Source organism: Arvicanthis niloticus, chromosome 17, assembly GCF_011762505.2.
Source record: "Arvicanthis niloticus isolate mArvNil1 chromosome 17, mArvNil1.pat.X, whole genome shotgun sequence".
NCBI lineage: Eukaryota > Metazoa > Chordata > Mammalia > Rodentia > Muridae > Arvicanthis > Arvicanthis niloticus.
Window position 1 is genome coordinate 1,692,988 of NC_047674.1, and position 27,051 is coordinate 1,720,038.

Sequence of the window (27,051 nt, forward strand, 5' to 3'; positions counted from 1 at the left end):
GCTAAACACGTGATATGCTTTTTAAAAGCAGTAAGTCATTCAAATTTAAAAACTCCAAGAGCCCAGTAACAGCCAAGGGCTGACGACTCACTTGTAAAGTTTCTGAGGTTAGAATCTCAGCCCAGCTGTAACAATGCATTTCCACAGATGTAGTATCTGCAATGTATTCTCCAAATTTCCAAAAACAATTACAACTACAACAGTGGTATGAGAAGAGAAAAAAGATTGAAGTGAATGTGTCAAAATGTTAGTGGATGTGTCATGTTAGGCATGTGTGGAAGTTTTCTGGGATTACTTCGCACTAGATTTAAAATTGTGTTAAAATGAAAAGGAAAGAAATAATTATAATAATCAGAGACTTTAATTCCTAATGAAGAAAAAATAAAAATTATCCAGAAATAACTTCAATAAAAATCACAAATGCTTATCATAAAGAAAAGCATAAAAGTTATATTGAGGTATGAAATACTTGCAAAGAGCTTCATGTTGTGTGGCAGCCATAAAGGAGATACCAGTGAGTGCTAGGTTTTGGTGAGTTGTAAAGGATGTCTGATGCTGTCAGCCCAACATCATCCTCCATGGGTCCAGTCACACAGAGGACCTGCCATCACAGTCCAGGTGAGGTCACTCACTGCCCTAGGCGACAACTGCCTTAACACAAATCCTCCAGAGGAGATCGCTCACTGTCACGTCTCTATCTGACCAGCAGACAGGAATGAAGCAACTCAGAGTTCTTTTCAATGCAATTTATTCAGGATCCTTAACCATTGTCTCTTTCTCAAAACCCCTCTCTCCCCTCTCTCTCTCTGGATGCCCTTCTGTCCTCTCCTCTCTCTGGATGCCCTTCTGTCTCAGCCCCTTAACGGTCATCCTTTTTATACCCCTGCCTGTCCCAATCAGCACCTGCCATGTGGACATGCCTCATTGGTGCACCTCAAACAGCCCGATCCTACGTGGCAGCAAGTGTGCGCAGTAGTTCTGCGGTTGTGGCTCAGTTAGGGAAAAGCGTTCGGTGTGCAAACTGCCAAGAAGCAGCGCTCGAGCACACCCGCTCCTCACAGCTCACGGCCCTAGGCAATCACTGCCTTAACACAAGTCCTCTACCTCAGCACTAAGCACATGGCTTAAAGTACTGAAGAAAAAACAAAGACAAAAAAAACAAAAACCTCATCCTGGAGCGGGGGTGGGGGTTGGGGGGGTTGGGGGGGGGGTTGGGAGGGGTGGGGGGTGAGGGGAGTTGGAGGAGAATGTTTCTGCTGCCTAGGGCCAACTTTCTTATACACTGCCTAGAAAAAAACAGGGTACAGACCAACACACAAACAAAGTGAGCCCAAGGAAACAACCTCAATAGTGTAAGTTATATTCCCTGTAGCTACCATAACTCCTCTACCTCCAGAATTCTCCATGATACAACACATAAATGCCTTCTATTTTTTCTTTCCCACCCTCAATTTGAATTTAGCTAATAATAGGGTCTTGACTCTTACCAACAAGTATTAACTAATATATAATTAAAATAATAAGCTTCTAAACAAATGAAAATCAATAAATAAGATATAAAACAAGATGAATAATATTCAGCGAAACTACCATATGTCCATATAATTGAGACCCAATAAATACAATTAATGAAGCATAAATTGTTCGACAATTATTAGGGAAATTATTTCAGATCCCCCCCCAAGTGTCCCTTCCTAAAACAGCCCAAATGAAAGGGGAGGGGGGGAACAGATATAAATACATACCTAGATTTTTTTCCAGCCATTGATGCCCTTCAATTAGTTGGTCAATTAAGGCAAAATAATGTGTACTGGCTTCATCAGGCATAACCCAGCCACCTGTCACAATTTCAAGCTGACCATTCTGTAGTAAACTAGGGAGGAGACAAATAGAGTTAAGATAACAAAGTTCACAGAAGAAAATAAAAGGCATAAATATCTAAGGTCAATCCTTACAAATGGCCAGTAATTACATGAGGGAGGGGGGAAATTATTTTAAACAAGTAATAGAATTTCAACTCCAGACCCTGAGGATGAAGTACTCATAGTAAAGGATCTTGGGTGACCCTTCTTTTCCTAGGACACTTTTGCCACACAGGCATAACACAAAGACTCCTCACAGCAGGAGCCACATGGTTTGTTTCTAAATCTCATAGGACACTGTACTTGGGCCATGTGCTTGGTGTTTGGAGCGCTGCCATTTCAAGGATGGTATCTGTTCCAATATACCATATCAAAAGGTGGCATTTACCTCTGTCCCTGGGACACACTTACGGTAATTAAGCACACTGCTTGGTAAATACAGTAATTAACCACCATGCTTCCGTTATACTAAATTGTGGGCTATGTAGCTCTTTTTTTTAATGATTGGTTGAAAAGCTGTGTCATTACTGTTATTTGTCAGTTGAGTATTTCTCTGTAATAATATCATACAAGACAATAAGTACTAATTGTTAATTATGAACATAACTTTCTCTAAGAAGAAAAGAAAATTATGAGTACCAGAAACATGAAAGTATCCAAAGAAGTAGAATAGTCAAAGACTGTATCTGCAGTCTCAAAGACTGTCAGCTTGTGAGGCATGGAATGGAAGTCCTGAGAGTCAGGACATGTCATCAAGACATGACCAGAAAGAGCTGGAATCTCTAAAACCTGCACTTACTTAAGACTCTGTCAAAGTCCATGACTATGCAGCCCTCCTCTCTTGTGGACAACAGGCTTTTTTAGTTACTTGTTCTGCGCTGACCCTTAGGTCTAACTCTGCCACACTCCAGAGGCCATGCGGATCTGATCACTGTCCTCAAAACAAGAGGTTGGTACCTGCGTGTAAGCACAGCCTGGTGTGCAGAGGCTGTATGTGCGGGCTGGTGTGTAGACGGTAACCCCGTACCCATCAAACATGGGCATGCTATCAATTTTATCATCTCACTCTCCTAATCAGCACATATTTTGGGAATGTTCAGATACAATTGCTTAAAAACAAATTATTTGCTGAGCTTGACTAGACAGAACCTACAAGTCAATAAGAACTAAAGTGAAATAGAAAAAAAAAAATAAATCCAGCTGCATCATTATTAGTAAATCCCCTTCCTTGAAACACCATGGATGCCCCTCTGATGCAGCATTTGGGCTCCTTTCTGTACACAATGGTTATCCTAATGACTAAGCCTCTTTCTTACTAAACGGTACCAAGCAATTTCATATTGCTCCTCTTCATCAACCTGGATGGTTCCAGCTGCCTTGGTGTCTCAACTCGAATATAATTTATCCAGAAGTCTCCATGAGTCCCCGAGCAATTTAGCACTTCCCTCTACCTCCTCAGTATATAACATAGCCTTTATCACAAACTAAAATTACCTGTTTATTCTTGTCTGCTTCTCCCTCCTCCCCACCAATAGAATGTAAGCACCAGGAGAGGGAATTAGCATGTGTCATTACATGCCTGGCACCGAACGGCCTGCTTTGAGAAACAGATGCATGAGACTGTCCATTTAATATTTGTAATTAACAAGTAAATTAAATTAGGTCAAGCTCACATATAAAATAAATCAGTAAGAATAGGTCATTTAGAATGGAGTTCCAATAATGTTGATGGTGGTAGAAAGCAAGAAAGAGGACCAGAGAGGGATAAAAACTTGTCTCTGGGAAATCTGGGTATGACTGGAGCAAGAAGAGATAAATACTGTGACAGCACAAAGGTGACTTTAAGTTCCCAAGTCTACGTGTTTAATAGAGAGATATTAATGAACATTGGGAGTGAGGAAGGAGACATTGCTTTGCAGTAATGAACATAATTCAGTCTGGGCTAGTCAATGACAGCTGGGTTTCCAAGGAGGATGGACTGCAATGGAAAGTCAGAAGAGAAGGTGCCTAGGTTTCACAGACTCGAAGGAAATGGTGCGTTATGGGAAATCTTTAAAAAACGGAAGTTTAAAGGACAGCCACAGGTCAGGTAGGAAGAGAGAAACTGCAATTGATGGGGAGTGTTGGATATATCCGGGAGAAACATCTGGAAAAGAGTCAAGACACAAAACTGGCCCTTACAATTTTATGGGGACTTCCTATAAAATGTGTGCCTTTTTTTTTTCTATAAAAGATTAAAGTCATGATAACTAAGACAGGACACAAAGGTGAATCCAACTCTCAAGCTGAGAAGTGGGTTGTTCAAATACTGGCACTCATATAGGCATCAGAGAGAATTTTTAAAATAACAAGGAAAGGCCAAGATTATGCCATAGAAACCAAGGGACTTCCTATAAAATGTGTGCCTTTTTTTCTACAAAAGAGTAGGCTTTTAAGAAAGTCTGCATGAGCATGCCAAAACTAGAACAAGTGCGTGGCAGAAAAAGAACAGTTTTAGTTATCCTAGTATAGTTTATCTAATCAGACAAGACAGAACATTAAGCGGAAGAAAGCAGTGTGAATCTTACAGACGCAGCCACAGCCTACGTACTACATCAGGGGCATAGATATCCAGGTATGCAAGTTCACCTACTCCATGGCTGTGTCTGTTATCCTATCGGGTGACCCTTTGAATCATCCATAGGAAACAGAAAACAAAAAACAACAACAAAAACAGATTATAAAGCCAAATGTCTCATGGGCAGGAAGGTTCGGCTTGACAGAAATGCTTATTAACATACACAGAAGAACCTGCCTTGCAACCATTCACCCACTCGCCATGATCAACAAGAACAAAAAGGTGCACACAAAACTGTGTGAGTATACAAGAGGCATCACACTTAAAATCCCTGTTGTTGGCTATCACATGAAACTTAATAAGGTCGTAACTGTACTTCCTAGACTTCAATAATAAAGAGAGCAAGGAGTGGGAGTCACCTGTACCTCCTACAAGATGTGGCACTTCTGGGCATGTAGTGTTCAGCAGCATCAGATGAAGTGTTTCTGTGAGGAGAGGAACAAGCAAACAACGCATGTCTGTCCTGTGAAGCCGGTTTCTTAGTCTCTCTACTGGAAGACTCTCAGCTTTCTAGGCAACTTTTCAATGTACACGTCATAATCTTAAGTAATAGACATGAAAGCTGCATACATACAGGAGAAGGGAGAGTACACATGGAGTGAATTCAAGAGCCCATGCCAGAGCCTCTAAGTTTAAAACCGCCAAGGCTCACATGTCACTTTCTATAATGGTGGCTAGCTGCCTGGTTGAGGACATTAACCATGTCTCTACTTCAGCACCGGGGGACTGGGTATAAAGCACTTAGAGGAGTAACTGATCAGAAATAAGCTGAGCGTATCTGTCACTGCTCATTTTGCCCAAGATACAGATTTTACACTTCAGGATCTACTGAAGTGCTCGAGGAGCTGTAAATCACTTTTAGCGAGTGTCATGTCTTCCTCCACAGAGAGTCATCAGACATTTGGAATTTGGTCACACACAGAAGGATATACTCAAAGAGCTTTTCTCCCTAATGGGGAAATTGTTACAGACAACTTGGTAGCAAACAATGCATCATTTAGCAAGCCTCAAAGAATCACAAGTTAATTTCACATGAGAAAGTGAGATGAATTTGTAATCGTGCATTGCGGGAAATATGAAATGATAGGAGATGACATACTGAGTTCCATTCTTAAATACGAAATTAGTTACATGGTGTCTCCCATGGAATCAATTTATGCCCAGGACACCTGTGAATCAGGTCACCTGATGCACAAGCCTTCAAGTGTGCAGTTTCCAGTGGAAAAGAAGAAGGAAGACTTGTTTTAAACCCTTTCATACGCTAATGTGGGATCCTTGTAGTCTCTAATATTTGAAGGCCAGCCTTCAAAGACGGAGTACAAGGAAGACAACTGAGTCATCTGCACTACTCCTTCCTTGTTTCATTTGCATTGCTCCCGCCCTTCAACCTGTTGTCAGTATCTTACCAACCTAAAGCGTTCTCCTTCTAACACTGGTCTAACACTGGCTCTTAGGAATGCACTACCAACTGTCACAGCCTGTGCAAACTCAACAGAGCTATCACCTTTCATAAACCCTAAAACACTCTTTCATAACATTCATAACTTACACTAATTATACACCTGCATGTCCACTGCCGTCTCCTCCAACAGAGCATAAGCTCCAGAAGGACAAGAATTCCCTGTTCATCATTTAACATTTAGGAGTCCCTGACAGCAAAAAACAAACAAAAAAAAAGTAAGAAAGGGATACCAATAACACACAAGAGAAACAAAGAATAAGTGTTGGAAATTTCAGAAATAACTGATTTCTCCAAAGGAAACGTAACCTCATTGGGGAAGCTGAAAGGAGAGCAAGCGGCATTCCGAGTCTCACCGGACAGCTTACAAAGATCGGAAGATTGCACAACAGTCTTTGAAGCCAGATGTCTGAACCAGGTATCCACCCATGCTGCTCCCACACTCTATCCAACTGAAGACTGCATATACACCCAAAGTCACTCAGAAAAGTCAGACAGTATTAACACCAAAGATAAATGATATGCTCTGCATTAGTAAGAAACAAACTGTAGGTTCACCAGCCGGCAGTGATTAAGCTAAGTCCCTTTCATAAAAGATTTTCTAAAAGTCATTCAAGAAATGTATTTCAAGGCTGGGCAGTGGTAGTACACACCTTAAATCTCACCACTCAGGAGCCAGAGTCAGGCGGATCACTGGGTTTGAGGCCTGGTCTACAAAGCAAGCTCTAGGAAAGCCAGTGCTCATTTACCTTTTCTTGCCAAGTAGGATTCTATTGGTTGTGTTAGTCTACCATCTTGTTGGCAGACACTTGAGCCATTTTCAGTCTGCTGTGTGCATGCACAAGTCTTTTTGTGAATATGATTTCATCTCTCTCAGGTCAACTTCTAGATCAGTTCCTCACACACAACACGTATGTTCGTTTGGAAAAGTCTTCAGAAGTCAGCCCCTTGAGTTCCAACAGTGAGCCACTACCGTGTTCCAGCTGCTGCACCTTCTTCCCAAGCTTTGCTGCTACCCCTCTCTTACATTAACAGCTCGGAACAGTAACTTCTGACGGCCTCTCATATCCTCTGTCACGAGGCTGCGCCTAACCAATCTCTTCCAGTGTCTGAGGTACCAAGTTTTTGCCAGTCTCAATTTTCTCCTTAGAACCTCCAGTGTCTTCCCCGTCCTTTCACATCTTCTTGACTGGAGTTTTAGTCGCCCTCAGATTCTCATCCTGAATACTACACGCTTCCAAGCCTCACTGGAAACAACACGTTTTCAATAGTGTGCTTAACTGTGCCCTCTTTGTTCACTGAGGACTTACTCTGGTTCTTAGCACAGTAAATATCTGTCGAATGAATAACACGGTAAGTAGGGGAAGGCTTCTGAGGTGAGGTAATACCCTACCTGAGTCATGGGAAAGATTAGGTATGAAACTACTCAATGCATAAAACAACAGCATGTGTATAAAGACAGCAGCAGGTCAGTATGCTGGAAGTCTGGCTCCACGTCAGCCTGAACAGCACTAAGGCATGCCTAAGGGCAAAATATAAGATGGGAGGCAACCAGAGGCAGAGCTGAGCAAGACATCAATGTCAAAGACAGGGTGGACTTTGTGACCTCTTGAGTGTCACTGAAGCACCTTAGAGCATAGAGGTAACACGGAGAGAAAACCGTGCTGGTGAAGCAAAGGGAAGGCCTGGCAACAGAAGACAACTGGGGATAGAACTGGAGTCTGAGTCCAAGAACAGGCAGAACTGAGGGATTTGGGCCTAACTGGGAGTGGCACTGAGTTCTAGAAAACATCCCTACTCTGATCCTTCCTCCATGCCCACTAACAAAAAGCCTCATGCAGTAAAGACAGAGCAGGTTTTGGATCTTGCCAAATCATTAACCACGGAAGATGAAGGAAGTCAAGACTTCGAAGTACTTCCAGTGCTGGGCAACAACATCCTAGAAGCAGAGGTAGGCAGAGATCTTTACGAGTTCAAGGCCAGCCTCATCTCACAGATAGTTCTAGAGCAACTAAGGCTAACATAGACTGTCTCAAAAAACAAACAAACAAACAAAAACAGTGACTAGGCATCCCAAATCTAGTGTCACCTCATAGCTGAGAAAGCAGTCACTTCAGAGCTGCATGCGCTGCTCTGATGAAACCCTGCAGGCTCCTCACACCATCTAAATCTGCAGCTGACTTCAAACTTCACAAGACACACTAACCTCACGCTCTCTGTAAATGTTCCAGCAGCCTTTGGTTAAACCCCATAAAATCAGACTGGTATAAATGTATAATAATGAGTCGGTGTAAGAGCATTAATGGTCCATTTTTCTGGGAAAACCCAAAGTGTGCATGAGTTAAGTCTTAGGATTTAAGCAAGAAGCAGCAAATGTTTCTGAGCTCAGTGAAATTTTTACTTAGGTACAAAACTGAAGAAAATGAAACAGGGTGCTTAGACTGTTAGATGCAAAGCCTGTGCCTTCTTGAAAAAGCGATAAGGCATATAAATACGATAAAAATACAGTAGATACTGACTGATGTGCAACAAACACGAAATACATATCTCACACCAAAAAAAAAAAAAAAAAAAACGGAAAAACACAGTGTGGCTGGTCAAAACACAAGTAAACACACCATGTTCCAGGTTCCAGCCAGTCAACAGGCTTCTGCATGAAACACTGGTCATGACAGCAGGAGCAGATGCAGCATAGAGGCCATCCCACTGTCTTAGAGGCCCAGGATAAAGTGAAGCCAGCCAATGGAAAGGAAAGCTAAGGGGTAACACTTGACAGAATCAAACTTCAGTCAGCGGCTTCACATTCCAGTGGATTAGAAACATTATGGGGTATTTCACCACAGACAGCCAAAGCTATCCACATGTAAAGCCAGAAAGGTAACCAAACAAGTGTGGACAGAAAATGTGCTGAAGGCTTAAGGAAAGGGAGTTCCCTTTAAATCCTCTGGATACATGCTCCAAGGAGGCACTACAACTACACTTGCTGTCTGCGTGGATTTCTCCATTAGTTAGCTTGAGTTTCATTTGTAAAGGTTTATGCTGCTGAATGGTGCACCACTGTGGGGGACAAAACACGAGTTGTTGCAGGCTGATCACATGACACTTCTGCGGTTTCTGTAAGTCCTGCATCAATCCATCCTCTCTGGCTTCAGTGGACTCTGGTGAAATCTGCAGACCTGCCACACAGCAGCGCACTTGTACATTTAGGTTCAGACACACGCCCTGCAGCTCATTTACAACAGGAGTCCCAGAATTGTCAGTCACCTATTTAGCACTAATTTTAAATAATCGGAGCAAAAATCTAAGGTTGTATTAAGTTTTCTGCAAAATATTATTTAGACACACTGTGAACTCTCAGTTCAAGCAAGAAAACAAATGTCATTGTTCTAGATCAGTGGTCTCAACCTGTGTGTTGGGCCCCTGGGGTGGGGATTGGACCCTTTCACAGTAGTTCCCTATGAGCACGGAAAACAAAGATGTATATTATGATTCATAACAGTATTACAATTACAGTTATGAAGTAGCCATAAGAAACAATTGTATGGCTCGGAGGTCGCCACAACTGTATTGAGGAACTGTATTAAAGGGCCTCAGCATTTAGAAGGTTGAGAATCACTGAACTAGATCTATAGTGAGGTGGCATAAGGGAAAACTTAAATAAAACTAAAACTCAATTTTCTGAAACAGTTTTATGGGTTTTTTTTTGTATGGTTGAAATTTTTTTTTATTTATTTATTTATTTATTTATTTATTTATTTGGGGGGGGGGGAGGGTCAAACAAAATGGTGCCATTCCCTCACTGAGTCCTTTACTTCCTGATGCCAAAGAAGCAGCTTCCAAAGAGTTTTCTTAAGAGGACAGACTGAGTGCTCCCAATTACCATCTTGTTTTAAGTATGGAGATGAATCGTACCAACCATTTGATATGTGGCATTTTGGCACATATCAAAACCAGTCAGATATTAACAGTTTTATATGGCTCTGCCTACGTAAAGCAGACAACAGCAAGAGAAAAATAAAAAGATAAAAATGTACCAGGGATGAACCAATAAGGGACCATCATTTCTCACTGAGTGGGGAAACGTAATATAAAGTTACCTCTGAGCCCACAATGACTGTCTGGAAATCCAGACAGAGTCCTCTGCCATGGACCTGATTCTCAGAGGCTCCAGCACCACCTCTTTTTTGTAGAACCAAGGACTATAAGAAAGCTGAATGTTGGACACTAACCACAATCTCTTTTCTTCCAGAATTTTCTCTCCATGTGCACTGCTTTTAGCAGCTCCAATCCATGAACCTCCTATCTTGGTCCCTCTGTGTTTCAAGAGTTAGCAAATGATAATTAGTGAAGAAAAATGGATGTATTTACAGTTTGTCCAGAAGTAGAGAATGAAAGCCTGTCCCTTCCCAGTGTTAGCAGTGTTTCAGTCCTATAGGAGAGATGAACCGAAGGCCGCAGGACAGGTGTGTTGATTTGTGTGAAAGTTGTTAGACCTGTCTAAAGTCTCTTCTGGGAGGCCGGTTCCTCATCAGCCCAGGAGATTCAGCCCTTTCCTCTACTACCTCTGGAAATCTTAATTCCTTAAGGTCCTTTGTTTTAGGATCTCAGCTTCACGTCCTGTAGTACCTGACCCGCCATGTATGGAATCCAAGCCTGCCCTCACATTACCAAACCCAGGAGGCAGCAAGCTCAGTACCCTCCTGTCTCCTATCATAGCGGGCCTCCATCTAAGTCACTGAAGATGGGCACAGCCCATATCTCCTACCCAGCTTACAGGTGACACGCACACACAAGAAAACCAGACTCTGGGCTCCACAGTTTCACCAAGGAAAAGAGACAAATGGCAGTGGTAGGCATTTCTTCTCCAGGACTTCTTCAAAGCCCCAGGTCCCAAGTCCTTTGTCCTCTGACACACCTGCTAGACTTCCAACTCTTAAAAACTCTTCTAGGATTCCTTTCCCCAACAAAGGAACAGAGGAGGGATACCATCTAGTTTCTTAGAGAAGAAACTGCATTGTGGGAAGAAGATTCTGTGGCATAAGCAATCTTATGCCCAAAAGTTGAGGCTCCATGATGGGCTAGAGGAAAATGAGATCAGGATGCATGGTCCACAGGGCAACACCATAGACAAGGAAGTACAGACTACACATGTATTCTCCCCTTCCCTCCACTGTCAACCTTCATCTTGCTCAAGATTCAAAGTCCTGAAAATTACTATACTGAGTGACTGAGTCTGCTTACCTGTCTGGTGAAGGACAGAATGGTGGAGAATGGGACCTCCCTGCCTGAGAGACCATTTCCCAAAACAAACAGATATGAAGTCATGTAATAAATACCACAAGGAAACTGGCAACGTGTGGATGGAGAAGCAAGAGCTGTTAAGCACTTTAGACTATATTCGTGGACAATTCTCAGGATGGATAAGCCTGTTTGCACTCGAGAATGAACATAAACACTTGGCCTTATGGACAATCGTACACAATTAAAGTCAAGGCAAAGCATTCAATGAGAGGAAGAGGTGGACTCAATGGAGAAGGGGGGAGGGGTACACTCTTGAGAAAGAACTCCAAAGATGCAATAAAATACAATGAGAATAATCAACACTGAAATGAAGAGGGAAAAGAAGAAGGAGGAGAAGGAAGAGGAGGAGGAGGAGGAGCAGCAGCAGCAGCAGACCCAAGAGGCAGAAAAAAGAGACAAAAGCTGCCCCCAGCTGAGGACAGCAGTCTGCATACTTGGAAGAGGTTGAAGTGCTGATCAAGAACAAGCTCCATGCTCTGTAGGTAGTAGATGATTGAAAACACACACGGCTTCATGTTCTTCAATACAAAAAAACCTTCTGAGCACAGGGGAAAAAAAAATCTTCAATGAAGCATTATATAAGCAAGCTTTTTAAAGACAGAGCAGAAACATAGATTTATAATTAACTTCCTATTAAAAGATGAAGACTTTGAAGACGACTTCAGGACTAAAACTTACAGAAAGTGTCCAAGAGAAAAAAACACTCCAAGTAGAAAATAAAACTTATAAAAATAAGAGCCACGAATAGTTATTAGTAATTTTTTAAAAGCCTCTGTAAGGCTAAGGGTGTGTGTGTGTGTGTGTGTGTGTGTGTGTGTGTGTGTGTACATGTGCATGCATATGTGCGTGTGTGTGTCTGTCTGTCTGTGTGTATGCGTGTACATGTGCATGCATGTGTGTGTGTGTGTGTGTGTGTGTGTATGTGTATGTGTGTGTGTACATGTGCATGCATATGTGCGTGTGTGTGTCTGTCTGTCTGTCTGTATGTGTGTATGTGTATGTGTGTGTATGTGTGTACATGTGCATGCATATGTGCGTGTGTGTGTGTTTGTGTGTGTATGTATGTATGTGTATGTGTGTGTGTGTGTGTGTACATGTGCATGCATATGTGCGTGTGTGTGTCTGTCTGTCTGTGTGTATGTGTGTGTGTGTATGTGTGTACATGTGCATGCATATGTGCGTGTGTGTGTGTCTGTCTGTCTGTCTGTGTGTATGTGTGTGTATGTGTACATGTGCATGCATATGTGCGTGTGCATGTGCGTGTGTGTGTGTGTGTGTATGTGTGTGTATGTATGTGTATGTGTGTGTGTAGCAGAGGACTTGTGTAGTATTGAAAAACCCCTGGGTTTGACTCTCAGCACTGCAAAAATAGCCAATGAAATATGTTAGTGTGTTAAGTAAGCATCATGTTTATATTAATTCAATCCTCATAAAACTCCAATAGAATAGGCTCCAGTGTTGACCCCATTTGACAAATACACTGCAATACAGAAATGTTAAATAATGAAGATTGTCAGGATTTGAACCCAGGCAGCCTGGCCGCCATACTCAGCCTGTTCATATTTTCCATTCCGAATATGCCGGCCTTAAAGTAAAAAGGAGACACAGCAGTGGAAGCAGCAACACTGGTCACTAAGTACAAAGCCAATTCTTCAATGCTCAAAGAGATGGCTGGTTCTTTTTTTTTTTTTAAAGATTTATTTATTTCATGTATGTGAGTACACTGCAGCTGTCTTCAGACACACCAGAAGAGGGCATTGGATTCCATTACAGATGGTTGTGAGCCACCATGTGGGTGCTGGGAATTGAACTCAGGACCTCTGGAAGAGCAGTCAGTGCTCTTAACCACCGGGCCATCTCTCCAGCCCCAAGATGGCTGATTCCTATGAAGAAGAATCAATAGCGTGCAGAGCTTTGCAATCCCTGTCCTATACCTGACGTCCTATACCTGACGTCCTATACCTGACGTCCTATACCTGACGTTCAGGGCTGTTGTGTGTGGGGGGGGGAGGGCGGGGGGGAAGGGGGGAATGGATGGATAGATGGACAGATGGATGGACAGATGCATGGATGATGGACGGACAGATGGATGGATGCATGGATGGATGATGGATGGATGGATGGACGGATGGATGGATGGATGATGAATGGACAGACTAATGAAAAAAGGAACGAGCAAAGGATGAGGAAGAAAAGGGGGAGATGAACAGAATCTGGTAAGGAAAAAACAGCTAGAATGTTGTCAGCTCTGCTATGAATACCTGCTTTAGAAAGGCGTTTGAGCCAGAGAGATGGTTCAGTGGATAAAGATGCTTACCATCAAGCCTAATGACCTAAATTCAAACCCCAGAAACCATGTGGAGAGAACCAACTCTCACAAGTTGCCCTCTGACCACCATCATGGCCACACCGTACCCAACACATAAACAAAGAAACAAACAAATCAATGTAAGAAAAAGGGAAAAGCACTGATTAGTTCAACCAGTGAAAAACTTGAAGTGCCTTTGTACGATGCAGTCCCTGAGAAGCTGAGGGCAGATGCCTGGCCTAGGTGAGCCCAGTCCTGCAGGATTTTGACCAATGTATTACTCAGCTCATCATGATGCACGTCAGACTCATACATCCCAGCTGCACACTTTACAACAGCTCCCAGAAAACACTGCTACGGCCCCACTGCTCAGCTCTGTCCTCCTGACACCCACACCCACAAGCACACTTCAGTACTGTTTCAAGATAAGCTGACCGATGTCTTGTAACATGTATGCCACTCGTCACAGATTGACCCTGTACAGGCAAACTGGACTGGGTCCTTTCTTGGGTCTCATTTTCCAGGGTCTTTTGTGTCATTAAGGACACTGTTGGCTGCTCAGCACCTCACACATATCAATTTTTCATGACCCCTGTGCTTGCACTGTGTAACTGTGCATAGCAGTGGTTTTCAGGAAGGGAAAGTGGCACGGCAGAAGAGCTGACTGCACACAGTAGTTACAAAATGCTTACCCATGAAACGCACGTAAAATGCCTCCCTCTTCAGGCATCAACACAGGCTTCAACACTGCTCTTGGAAGACTGAAACTTGTAGAGTTCATACTCACAGACCACTAGAAATCCATGCTAACTATAAATAAATACAACTACAAAACCAGCACTTACAAGTTGCAAAATATTCTTCAGCATTTCAAGTCAGAAAACCAAAAGAAAAAAAACAAACAAACAAACAAACAAAAAAAACCGAAACAAAACAAAAAAAAATAACAAACAAAAAAACAGTAAAGTACAGTTGCCAAGTATTCCAGTATTTAGAGAAAATATAATGAGGAAAAAAAAACAAAGCAAAACAAAAAAACCCCAACGCTAGTTAGTTAAACTAGTGATAAAGAAGGCAGATGTGTCCTGTCTGTAAGGACAGGTGGACTGTCCAGTTAGCACCAGTGCAAGCACGGACTAAAATTAGGAAAGATGAAGAGCTGAAAAGACAGAGGGTAAACCAGTAAACAAAAAATTCCCTCTGGGTGGAATGGGAGCCAGCAAAGACCAACAAAAATAATGAAAGGTTTTAGGCAGTCTCATTTTTAAAATTTAAAAAAAAAATCAGGTAAATAATTTTGAAAACAAAAATAACTACAAGTGGGATAGATTGATCAAATTTAAGCAATTTCTAACTTTCTGTTATTTTTTGGAAAATATGTATCAATGAGTAAGGTGTAAACAACTAAAAGTCTTCTTAAATCTTAGTTCTTGGCACTAAAGAACCTGCAATAAAGCAAATACCAGCTCTAAGTAACCTTGTAAGAGTTCAGAGTTTTAGAAGGTACCAAAGGGTAGGTGGGTCTCATCTATGGGTGGAGGAAGCTGTGTGGTGTTCTCCCTCTTCCCTCCCTCCTGCTCTAAGTTTTGTGTATCAGGTACCTCAGTCTGTTAGTCTCTGTCTGATCTGACCCTCCCTCTCCTCTGTGTGTAAGAGTGTGTGTGTGTGTGTGTGTGTGTGTGTGTGTGTGTGAGAGAGAGAGAGAGAGAGAGAGAGAGAGAGAGAGAGAGAGAGAGAGAGAATATGTTAATCTAAAGCAGTACTAATTTTCAATTTAGAAAGTCAAGAAACATTACATAACACCTTGGAATTGCAGACTGCAGATTCTCTTGTGTAAACTAGATCCTGTCATCCCTTGTTGCTATGGCAGCACTTGTGATGGAGGAAGAGTGGCTTCTCCTATGACCATGTTAGTTCCAGTTTATTCTCATGTCCTCAGAGCCTATCTTTCCCTCCTAGCTAACCATGCAAAACCAGTGAGGAAAGACAATTTCCAGTGAATAGAGTACTCATCAATTCTCCTCAAGTTATCATTAGATGCTCATGCCAATCTATTAAAATCTAAAGATACTTTCTGATGAGGTAGGAAGAAACTTAAATTACTTCTAAAATCCTTTGGGAAAATTAAATTGTTACTCATTAAAAGGTTTTTCGATACAGAAAGGCAGATTTAAGCTGTCAGTTATTGAAATATTATAAAATTCCAATAATTTTACACAAGCATCCTCAAACTCCATGAAACACATTAGAAAGTTCAACTAATTGAATATTTTAGCGCACTAAAGATGCCACTTTCTATTGATAGAAAGGGCTGGACATATCAAAGGTTCGCCATGTCTGCAAAGGGCTCAGCAGGTGGCATCCTAAGCAGGTTGGACACCAGCACTGTCAGGTAAGCAGTGATCCTCACTGAGCCAGGGTCCTGGACTGTAAAGCAAGCATCTACATCCTAGAGCAGGGGAGGAGTTACCAGTCATAACTGGCAGTGCTCGGAGCAGTGACTACTTTATCAAGAGCTATGCAGACACAATAAATGAATATTCCCTCACAATGCCTAGCTTCTCAAAACAAATGCACTTAGATCAGAAAGCTCCCCAAATATCAACTTTTAAATCGTTAAATGAGGATCTTAAAAACAAGGGATCAAAAATAGAAGTAGAAGATAAAAATCAACTCTGTACGTTAACCGTAGATTGAGAAATACTCAGCTCTGGCAGCCACAGCAAAAGACAAAAGACTAACAACTTGACCACATTAAAAAGCTCCTCTGTATATCATGAACTAACATGAAAATAAAATCCTCGGGAGAAGATACGGCCTTACAAATGAGTAAAAATGAAGCACTGAGTCACGCTACTAAAACAAAATCAAAAAACAACCACCTCTGTTTATATAAGAAAATATGCAAAACTATTGGCAAAAAGTAAAACCAAATTATTTTTCAGGCATGTTGGCCATGGTTTTGAAAAATTACATCGTTGAAAAGAGGCAGAAACACTGGCACATTTATATATAGAAAACCAAGCAATGACCCTTCTGAAAAGCCCTTAAAATAACAACGCCTTTGATGTAGCAAGCCCATTTCTAGGACAGAGGATGAACATAAGGATTTCAAGGGAAATGCTTTCCTTCCCTTCTCTGGAAGGACCTAAAATCAATACAATGCAAGATGAGAAGAAGACTGTCAGCCATAAAGCTAAGAATTCTCCTCAAAACTCAACGTTTGTTATGGATTTTTAATATCACTAAAATAAAAAAAAAGTTTTGTAACAAACCTTTTAACAGCTTCCTTCTTCGGATTATCTATAATATCCCACCATTTTGCAAGGTAGGAGATCTCAGACCACATAAACTTCCTGCTTGAGTCTTCTTTCAGCTTTAGGACCATGTTATTAAAAATATACTGAGTCTTGTCTCTAAAGTAGTCATTGAAAGTCTTCAACCAACCTAAATCAAGACACAAATACACCACAAAGGTCCGATTGATATGGCTGATTTCAACTTAGTCACATTCCACCGAATTACCATTCGATACCCTTAGCTCGTAAAGACCACATTTTAAAAAACTAACAATTGTGTTCAATTAGTGAAATTCTCTTTTAGGTGACAGGAAAGTAAAACCCTACTGCCAACTGAAATGATGAAATATTCAGACATTGTACAAAAATTTAAAAAAAGAAACGAAAGCAATTAACTAGGGCTTAAAAGGCAGTTATTTATATTTAACAACTAATTCAATTACTTATCTCTAGGTAAGAAGTTTTTATCTAAATAGTACTAACAAATACTACTCTCATAATTTGGTATCATGTTCCCTCTCATCATACAACTGAACTCCCCACCCATCCAATAAAACTAAGACAAGGGAAGGCACATACAAGCTAAGCCATAATGCCTGCAGCAAAGCAGTATCGTGATTGCAGCGCTGATATGAATACTGAGCACAGCATTCTGCTAAAAATAGGCTTTTTCTTCCCCAAAGATGTCATCGTGCAATTTTCTAGGATCACAAAATAACAGTAACTACACAACAAAAGTGAGTGCAGCAACGTTACCCACCCCCACAAGTAGAGAACGTGGTGCCTTCATTAATCCAACTACTTCCCAAATAACCTGGAGATTAGTCCCCCAAATCATTAGCATCTGTGCTGTACAGTCTTAACAAGACTCCCAAGTCCAAGCTCAGGTCTACCAGATGGATGACTAGGATGGCAAAGGCTCCAGTGCACACAGCCACCAACTGCACAGACTGGTAATGAACAAAGTGGACCCCAGGGGATGATTTGTTCCCATGTCTACAATCTTAACCGGAAGAGCGCTGCTACTTGTACTTGAACTATTATTCACCTGCTACTGAAATTCACACATTCAAGAGACCTGAAGGACAGGGAGTCCAAACAGCACTTGTTTACCTATAACTTTAACTCCTGGTCTATACTGCATTTGCTAGTGGGGAAAAAAAGTCAAAGGGCCCCGGGCAAGTGCATATGAGACACCAGCTTCAATAGTGTACTCTGAAACTGTCCTGTCTGGAAAGGTTCTGCACCTATGGCTACTTCTCCAGGTTGCTGGGCACTTGCAAATCTGACAGTATGATGTCAGATTTTCTTCGTAAGACACTCTTAATCTAGGGCACATTTGAGCTGGCTTGTTATCAAAGAATGTTTTCTGGATGGTTTTAATTTTTCCATGTTAGATTAAAAGGCCTGTATCTTCAGCAAAACTCCAAGATCTCTCTTGTAAGAGTGGTGTGCAAGGAATCCCATCTTGTCTCGCCAGGGCACTAGCTACAAGCCTGCATCAGGTGTGAGACCCAGACCTCCATCAAGATTCGCAGAGAGAAGCAAAGAAGTTGCTGTCTGCCCTTAAATGACAATGTCTTTCCCAATACTCTTGAGTTTGAAGATACGAGTATTCAAGGCTAAGCATGGAAGGAGGAGGTGACACGGAACCTAAACGTCAGAGAATGGCTGCCAGTCTTCTTTCCTATCAACAGCCTGGCAGTGACCCTTTCCATCTGCACACTTACATGCGGGAAAGGCAAAAGTTTACAGGGCACTCTGTGTCGGGCGTTGAAATCCTAGCTCCTCTTCCTCAGAGTGTGACTATAATGAAAATAAAATCTTAAAAGAGTTAATAAAGGTAAAATAGTGTAATGAATGGAGAACTTAATCTTATACAATACTAGGACCCAGGGACCCAGGCACAGAGAAACCTGCCAGGGCAGAGGTAGGAAAAGGTCAGCAAAAGCCAAAAGCCAAGGAGAAAGGAAGGGAAAAAAAAAAAAAAAAAAAAAGCCACCAGTGCGGAATCCTTGACTTGCAGTCTCTGACCTTGAGTTGCACTGAAGCCTCTCAGTCTGTGGTGCTTTGATACAGACGCAGGGAGACTAATGCAGCCCAAGAACTACTAATGGTACCTCTTTTTAAAACTAAACATTCCAATATTGATTTACCAGCCCCTGTCACAGTGTTTGATGTAATATTCTGTATCTAGCTACACAGCACAAGATCAAGCTGAATCCACAGATATAAAAGCAAACACTATGACCACATATGTGGGACAAGGACCACTGAAACTCCTGAAGGGCTCAATAAGAATGATCATCTTTAGAATATCGGTGAATTCTAGCAAAGGAAAATGCTAATCCTCTAGACAAAATTAAGAAACTCTGGGCAGTGGAAAGCCTGAAAATAAAAATAAAAACCTCTCATAATCCAGCATAAAAGGCAAAGTAAGAGAACTGCTTTTATCAAAGACCTTTGTAAAAGTGTAACTATGTATTTCAACAGCAGAAACTTGTTCCTAACAGAGATCACTGGATTTCAAAGACCATTTATCACAAGAGTTTTCACGGAGAAACTACAATGCCTGATTCATCCACTCTGCCTTCAACACTTCATTTGCCCGTCAACAATCCGGCAGAAAATATGTCAAAGATATTTACGTGAGGCAAAATACAAGCTCAGAGATGTCAACTAGAAAGCCTTCCATAAAACTCACTATAATTGATACTGATACTGCTACAATATAGCACGATTAATGAATAAAGAACTGAGAGTTTCTTGCAGCTTTCAATATTGAGTAATATAACAGTAAATTAGCTTTTATTGCTCTTATACAATAGACTAATCAAGTATTCCCTTTTACCCTGAATTGGTCCTTTCTTCCTCTAAATTACTGGAAAAACTACAATTGCACATTAACGTGAGACCAATCAGAAAGATAACATTTTATGCAAAGCTGCATGGGATGAATTTTTGTGATATAAAATTATATTCCTACCTCTAGACTTAATAATCTGAAGACACTGAGTTACAAGCTGATTTACTGAAATAGTCAATTCACAGCTCTTTTCTCTCCCTTGAATATACTCAGAAAGTGAAGCTGGACCAGAGCTACAGTAAGAATACCTCTCAGCTCATCCTTTCTCACTGGAATGATGCTGTCACCTGTAAGAGAACTAACAGCTATTTTATAAGTTAGAAAATTAAGCTGAGTAAATAATTACAAGTTCTACAGAGATGGAATGAATCCCAATTCTAATGACACTGAAACCCCAGCTGTTTATTTTCTAGGTGCATTTAAGCAACCTAACACTTATGAACTGGCAAACCATGCTTTGTGGTTTTTGTATTTTGAATTCTGGATTCAAAGTGGAAGTGTAGAAATCCAATTCTCTTAAGGGACACTTCCTTTCAAACAAAGTACCACACCCCAGAACCTAGGCAGAAGCCACCTGGCCAGAGAACAGAGCTCCAGGAGAATTTCCTCATTAATCCACAGACCATATTCCTTTCTACAACAGTCCCCATCTGCCCAATCAGAGTATGCACTGCCCATTAAGTCCCACGGCCTAGAAATCAAAGTTCAACAGCCCCAAGCTGACTTTCATACCCTGCTGGCTCCCTCCTGATAAAGCCTTCATTAAGACACTCAGTCCTACTGTAGGGCCTTCAGACCTGAGAGTATTCAAGAGACCACCATTCAACAGTATATAAATAACACTATACTGTCTGCACGTTCAACTGTTATTGGCTGGGGACATGCCTAGATCAAGGACTAAAGAGAGTTTGGGCTACCCCACAAGGAGGTGTCTCTTCCCAAATTTGCCATGCCATTTGTGTGAGAAACTGAGGCCTGGGAAGTCTAAACCTACATTTGCTCTATCAAATGACTGGGCTACCCCCATGTCTTCAGGTAAGAGGAACAGCCCCCTTCACCTCATCTCTCCATCTCAGATCTTTGCAACCACTTTCTTTGATTTATAACTTTTAAATATCTAGAAACAAAGAATGTGGGACTTTATGTATTTTGGCTCTGGTTCCTGAAAAATTTTGAGGCAGGACTGAACAGACATCATAACTAATTGTTCAACCAATTCTTGTGATTCTTAGAGTTTGATGAGAATGTGCGTGACAGGTGAATGGAATGCAAAGCCAAAGGACTCAAACAAAACCACAAGGGTCACACAGGACAATGTGTTCAATAGAGTGAAACCAAAGGCACAACTGACTACAGTCAACTTTAGTGTTCACAGTCTGCTCTCCTGCACTGCAGGATTCATAACTAGAATATGGTGAACGATTCAACAAAAATAGAAGAGGGGTACTAGAATCTTCTACTCACTGTCTTTTCTACAGAAAACACTGCCTAATAACCACTATATTTTAAAAGTCACTAGTAGGCCAGCCTAAATAGTGCACACATTTAATCTGAGCACTTGGGAGGCTGAGGCAGAAAGATGTCTGTGGGTTCAAGGTCAACCTGGTCTACAGAGTTCCAGGACAGCCAGGGCCACTTGAGAGACCTTGTCTTGAAGGTGAAAAAGTCTTTAGTGGGCGCATTCATTCCAAAAAGGAACCTCTCTTGAAAGTATTGGTCTCCTGTTAGGGTCACAGCTACTACAATCACATGTTTAAAATAACATTAATGCCACTCAAAAGTTAAATAATCACTAAGCTTTAGGAATTCATAAAAAGATTTTGAGCTGAAAGTAATTATATTCAGGTAAAGGACATACTGGTGATCACATATAGAACCAGCACTGTTACAGTATCCTGAAATTTAAAGATAAATAAAAGGCGAGTTTCTACCTTAAAAGAATGCTTCTTTACCTTGGTAATAAAGTTTTTCTCTATCACCAAATAATCAACAGGTTTCTCCCATCGCTTGTTAATCCTTCAATATCAAACTGCAACATCCAACCTTATACTTAAGGGACAGCATCCAATCTTAATTGTTATTACCATTATTTGATTATGCTGCTGATTAATTTTAATTCCAATGTTTCTATTATAGTTAGGCCCTTCTGTCCCCCCCTAATAAACTGAAAGAGCTTTAACTAACATTCCAGTTTACTCATTCAAACATGTATTGAGTATCTAATAAGGGCTGAGTAAGTAATAAGGCAAGCTGAATGAAAATGGAGTCTACAGAGAATCTCGGAACAAAATGCAGTGGGAGAGAAACAGTGGAGTCCTACCAGGGCGGCAGAAGAGTCTTAGAATGCACATCGTTGGTCAGAGGCAAGAGCACGTGAGAAACATAACAACTAATATGTCAGGGCATCGCAGCCGCCATATGCGCCATATGCACTACAGGATTCATAACTAGAATATGGTGAACAATTCAACAAAAATAGAAGAGGGGTACTAGAATCTTCTAATCACTGTCTTTTCTTCGGAAAACACGGGAGGAAGGAAGCGAAGGTTTTCTCTCATTGCATGCCATGTCCACACTAAGACAGGGAGGCATAAACTACATGGTAAGTTGAAGCGGAAGAACAGGAAGACGGCTGCAGTTCTGTTTAAATGGTTAAGCAGTGGAGTGGAAATGGGCTGAAGGAGACAAAAGGACCACAAGGCAAAGGGAAGAGGACTCTGGGGCTGACTAGAAGTGTTCAGAACATGAAGAGTGCAACGGAGGCCGGGGCTCTTCCAAAGAGTCTGCAAATCTACAAACCTGCTGAGTCCTCTAAAACTAAATGCTTTGAACTCCACGTTCCAAAAGCAGATAACCTTTCGTCCTGGGTGGCCCAGCATCATCTAACAGTTTTGTAAGCATATCAGCTTCACTCCTGTAACACTGCTTGAGGTATGGTGTGTTTTAATGCATCTGAGAAGCCCGAATTGGAAATGCCATCCCGCGCCACACAATTGATCCGCATTCTCCCTTAGAATGGCTGAGAGCAGCTCAGCTTGCAGCTGTGCGATGCCCAACTGAGCCCCTCGCACATACCGCCTGCCTGACGCCTGTAGGACACCTGCATACCTTGATATCTGATATTAAAACCTATGAGATCAGGCTCCTAAACGAGTTATATGACTGTGTTTAACTTATTTCTCTTCCTGGTAGGGGAACTTTATGCACATCTACCTCCACCTAGCCAGAAGTCCTCCCACACACAGTTGCTTAAAATTATGGGTGGAAGGGTTTCATATTAAAGATCTCAGTGGTAAACTCTCTGGTAAATAACTGGGTTATTCAGACTTAAGGTCATACAAGCTGTGCAGAGTATCACAGTTTCTCAAAGTCACTTTAAAAGCTGGAAAATATTGCTTCTAAATCACTTCTAATCATATAGGAAAATGTATCAACAAAGAAGGCCACTCACCACCCATTATCATTTCAATATGAATAAATCAGAAGGAAAAAGAACAGGAAAGAGCATGGTGATGTGTGCACTTTGGCAAGACAGTTAATAAAATTATTTTTGTGTTTAATAAAACTAGCATAGATGATGTTAGCCATGACAGTACTTAATTTTCTCATAGATGCTGTCTGCCTGTGGCCTCAGTCATGTTACCCATGAGTGGTAGTTTTATATAAAAGAGCAAATCTCAAATTGAGGTTCAGAAGCCAGGGTTATGTGCCAAGTCCACTCTGTCACGGGCAGATCTCTTACCCTCTCTCCTGCCATTTTTCTATGAAACAAGGGTATAAGATTACCACAGCACTGCTGAGCAGAGAATGGTTCTAGTATCTGTAAAATGCCAGCACAGCAAAAACTGCCGGGGACATGAGCCTGAGTGTCAGTACTAACCTGCATTACCAGGGCATTACTGAGTTCTCACACATTCTGACTAGGAGAACAGACGGAAGCCGAAATGACAGAGGTCAGGAGATGACCACGATCACCTGCATCTCTCAAGAACAACTAACATGCGTGTTCCTCAAGAATGAAGTCCATGGATGGCCCAAATCACCCAAGCTTTCTTCCTCTGAGAAGAAACCTCAATACTCAGAGCTTGGCTATCTCTTAAAAAACAGAATCCCAAAAGCTGTGTGTTACTTAATTCTCAAATATCTCTCTCAAATATCTCTCAAATTTTATCTCTCAGATAAAATTCAAGATGCCAATGTAATTCAGAATTTCAAATGAACAGCAAGTGACCATTTAATATAAATGTCACCAAATTAAATTTAAAATACACAAACTAAAAAGAAAAAAGAACTATCCATTGTTTACTAGAAATTCAAGTTTGACTGGGTGTTCCGAATTTTTATTTGCTAACTTTAGTAACAATCCAAAAATTGAGATAAGCACACTAAGTTGGCTAATCTCCATAAAATATGATACAGAACCTATCTAAATAATTAAATAAATATCCTCAGAAACAGGATGGCCAATAGCAAGAATGTGGATTTTAGAGTCAGACAACCCTCACCTTTAAGTCACCAGCCTCTGAGAACTGACTAACTACCAACAAAGTACTACACCATTGAGCATGGCTTAATTGGCTACTTTCCCTTCCATGGTGCAAGACAAAGAACCCTCCCTACCTCTCCATTCTTCCTCATGTTATGTGGGCTGAGGGAAGTGAAGCTTCCTAGGATGGCTATCAAAATGAAAGAACACAGTCTAGCCTCCATTAGCTTCCTCCCCACAGTGACACCACCTCCCTACTGCTATGCACCTTACTGCCGTACACCTTACTGCCGTGCACTTTACTGCTGTACACCTTACTGCCGTACACCTTACTGCTGTGCACCTTACTGCTGTGCACCTTACTGCCGTACACCTTACTGCCGTGCACTTTACTGCTGTACACCTTACTGCCGTATACCTTACTGCTGTGCACCTTACTGCCGTACACCTTACTGCCGTACACCTTAGTGCTGTGTACCTTACTTACTGCTGTACACCTTACTGCTGTGCACCTTACTGCTGTACACCTTACTGCTGTGTACCTTACTGCTGTGCACCTTACTGCTGTACACCTTACTGCTGTACACCTTACTTACTGCTGTGCACCTTACTGCCGTACACCTTACTGCTGTACACCTTACTTACTGCTGTACACCTTACTGCTGTACACCTTACTGCTGTACACCTTACTGCTGTGTACCTTACTGCTGTACACCTTACTGCTGTACACCTTACTGCTGTGCACCTTACTTGTGTACACCTTGCTGCCGTACACCTTACTGGCTGTCTCCTCCACTTTGATCTATATGGACAACAACAGCTGGCCAAACACTGTTAAATTCCAACATTGTAACAGCTGACCAAAGCTGTTTGAAAATTCACACAATGATTTCATGTGTTCATTCTTTCAACCTTAGACATCACGTGGATAAACAAATCTATTTCTAATTATTATGTAATATAAGGACAAAGATGTATTTTCTTAGTTTTAAGAGTGGGCAAAATTCCATCACTCATTAAGTCAATATTTTTTTCCTAAAGAGCTGTAAATGTTCTTTATATAAAAGAAAACTGTTACCCAGTTTTACCGGAGGCACTGGCTTTCCCTACTGTTTACAGCCACACCACAAGGGGGTTACTCTCTGGTGTTCATTTTATAAACTGCTTCATTGACAATATGCTGCTCAACCTCCCATTCAGTGTTTCTTATCTTTCCTCTACACACTGTGATGTCTTTGAAGGAAAATCAACTAAATAATTTGGCAGGTTAACTAGTGGGAAGTGAAGAATTAAGATTGTAGATACAAAGGTGCTGTAATTGTGTTCTAATCAGCTTATTAAGTACAACATGAACATGTATCCATCAACTCATATTTAATTTCATGGTCTATGATTCAAAACTTTTCAAATCCATAGCAGTACAAAGTTATCAGCATTTGCCTAACAATTTCTTTCCTATTTTTGTTTCAATTCATGTAAACCATTTTAATACTGTATGGCATATATCCTTGTGGCCTGGAAGGAGGCTTAATTGGAAAATTTATTAAAATACTGTTTTGGTCTTTTTTTAAAATTTACCTTGTCTTACCTACTAACTCAGCCTGAAAAGAAAATAATTTACACACACAAGTGTGTTTGTGTGTGTGTATACAAATATACACACACACATACACACATATACACACACACACACACACACACACACATACACCATAATCAGGACTTGTTTTAAAATCTTATTTCAAATATTTCTATTCCCACAGACATAAATCCACTGATGAAACAAACTACTGAGCCAAAGCTTGTTTTAAATTGTTGCTGCAGAAAATGCAAACAACTCTCTATAAATCTCATTTAGAAAGTAAATTGCCTAATTGCACATTCATTTGGGAGTATTCTACAAAGATTTCCCATTACAGTCATATTTTGACTTAGAATACACATGCACATATTTTTCTGTTTTCTCCCTATTAAGAGAGTGATTTTTTCATGACTGAATGTTTCCATTTTTCACAGGATAATTTAGGTTATCAATATTCTACTTTTGTTAAGGAATAGTGAAAATTACTCAAAAAGTCAGTGTATTCTTTTCTGTGCCATTTTGCTTCATGGCAAAAATTGCCTTAGGTTTAACGGGTCTGTTTCTGACCACTATTTTTAACTTAAGTGGAGAAAACCCTAAGGGTAAGGGTTATTAACATCTCCTACTAAGACAAAAGATTCCTCTGGTTGCTAGGATACCAATAGACAGATTCATTTATTACAGTCAGAAACAGTTATTAAGGATGTCCTCTAACAAAACAACATACTACAGCAAGAACCATAAAGCAAACAAACACAGATCTAAGAAATTCCTGCCCAAAGTGCTTAATACTGCTGCTACTCTAAAGAGTGCAAAGCACATTTTAAATAAAATGCTTACTACAGGAGTAGGAATAAGGAGACACCAAAAAGATGGGAGTTAATGGGAAACACAAACACAGGCAACAAGCCAACTGTTTGACCCTAACCCAGAGCATCAGTTATTATTGCAATGACTTTGCTGGTCTGGCTGTTCCACAAAGGGCAGTCTGTGAGACAAACCCTTAGTGTGCTTAACCTCAGTGAGTGGGCTCAGTAAAAACACTGCATCTCTCTACATGCATACATGCAAGTGTGGGTGAAGGTGTGGTGTGAACCTGTCATAAAGGACTACGTAGATAGGTCAGGAAAGACCTTACATGCTGACAAGTTATCATATGTACATGCAAGTGTGGGTGAAGGTGTGGTGTGAACCTGTAATAAAGGACTACATAGATAGGTCAGTGAAGACCTTACATGCTGACAAGTTATCATATGCCAAATGTTAGGCTG

At 41.1% G+C, this 27,051-nt stretch overlaps 1 protein-coding gene across 1 annotated transcript in view; it reads right to left on the reverse strand.

Annotated features, from left to right (window-relative positions):
* Man2a1 (mannosidase alpha class 2A member 1) overlaps nucleotides 1–27,051 on the reverse strand; it is a 160,481-nt gene that overhangs the window by 108,254 nt on the left and 25,176 nt on the right. The window contains exons 4-5 of the mRNA XM_034521634.2: nucleotides 16,823–16,994; nucleotides 1,746–1,873 (exon numbers count right to left, since the gene is read on the reverse strand). Of these exons, the coding sequence (XP_034377525.1) occupies nucleotides 1,746–1,873; nucleotides 16,823–16,994 (300 nt within the window). The remainder of the gene's footprint in view (nucleotides 1–1,745; nucleotides 1,874–16,822; nucleotides 16,995–27,051) is intronic.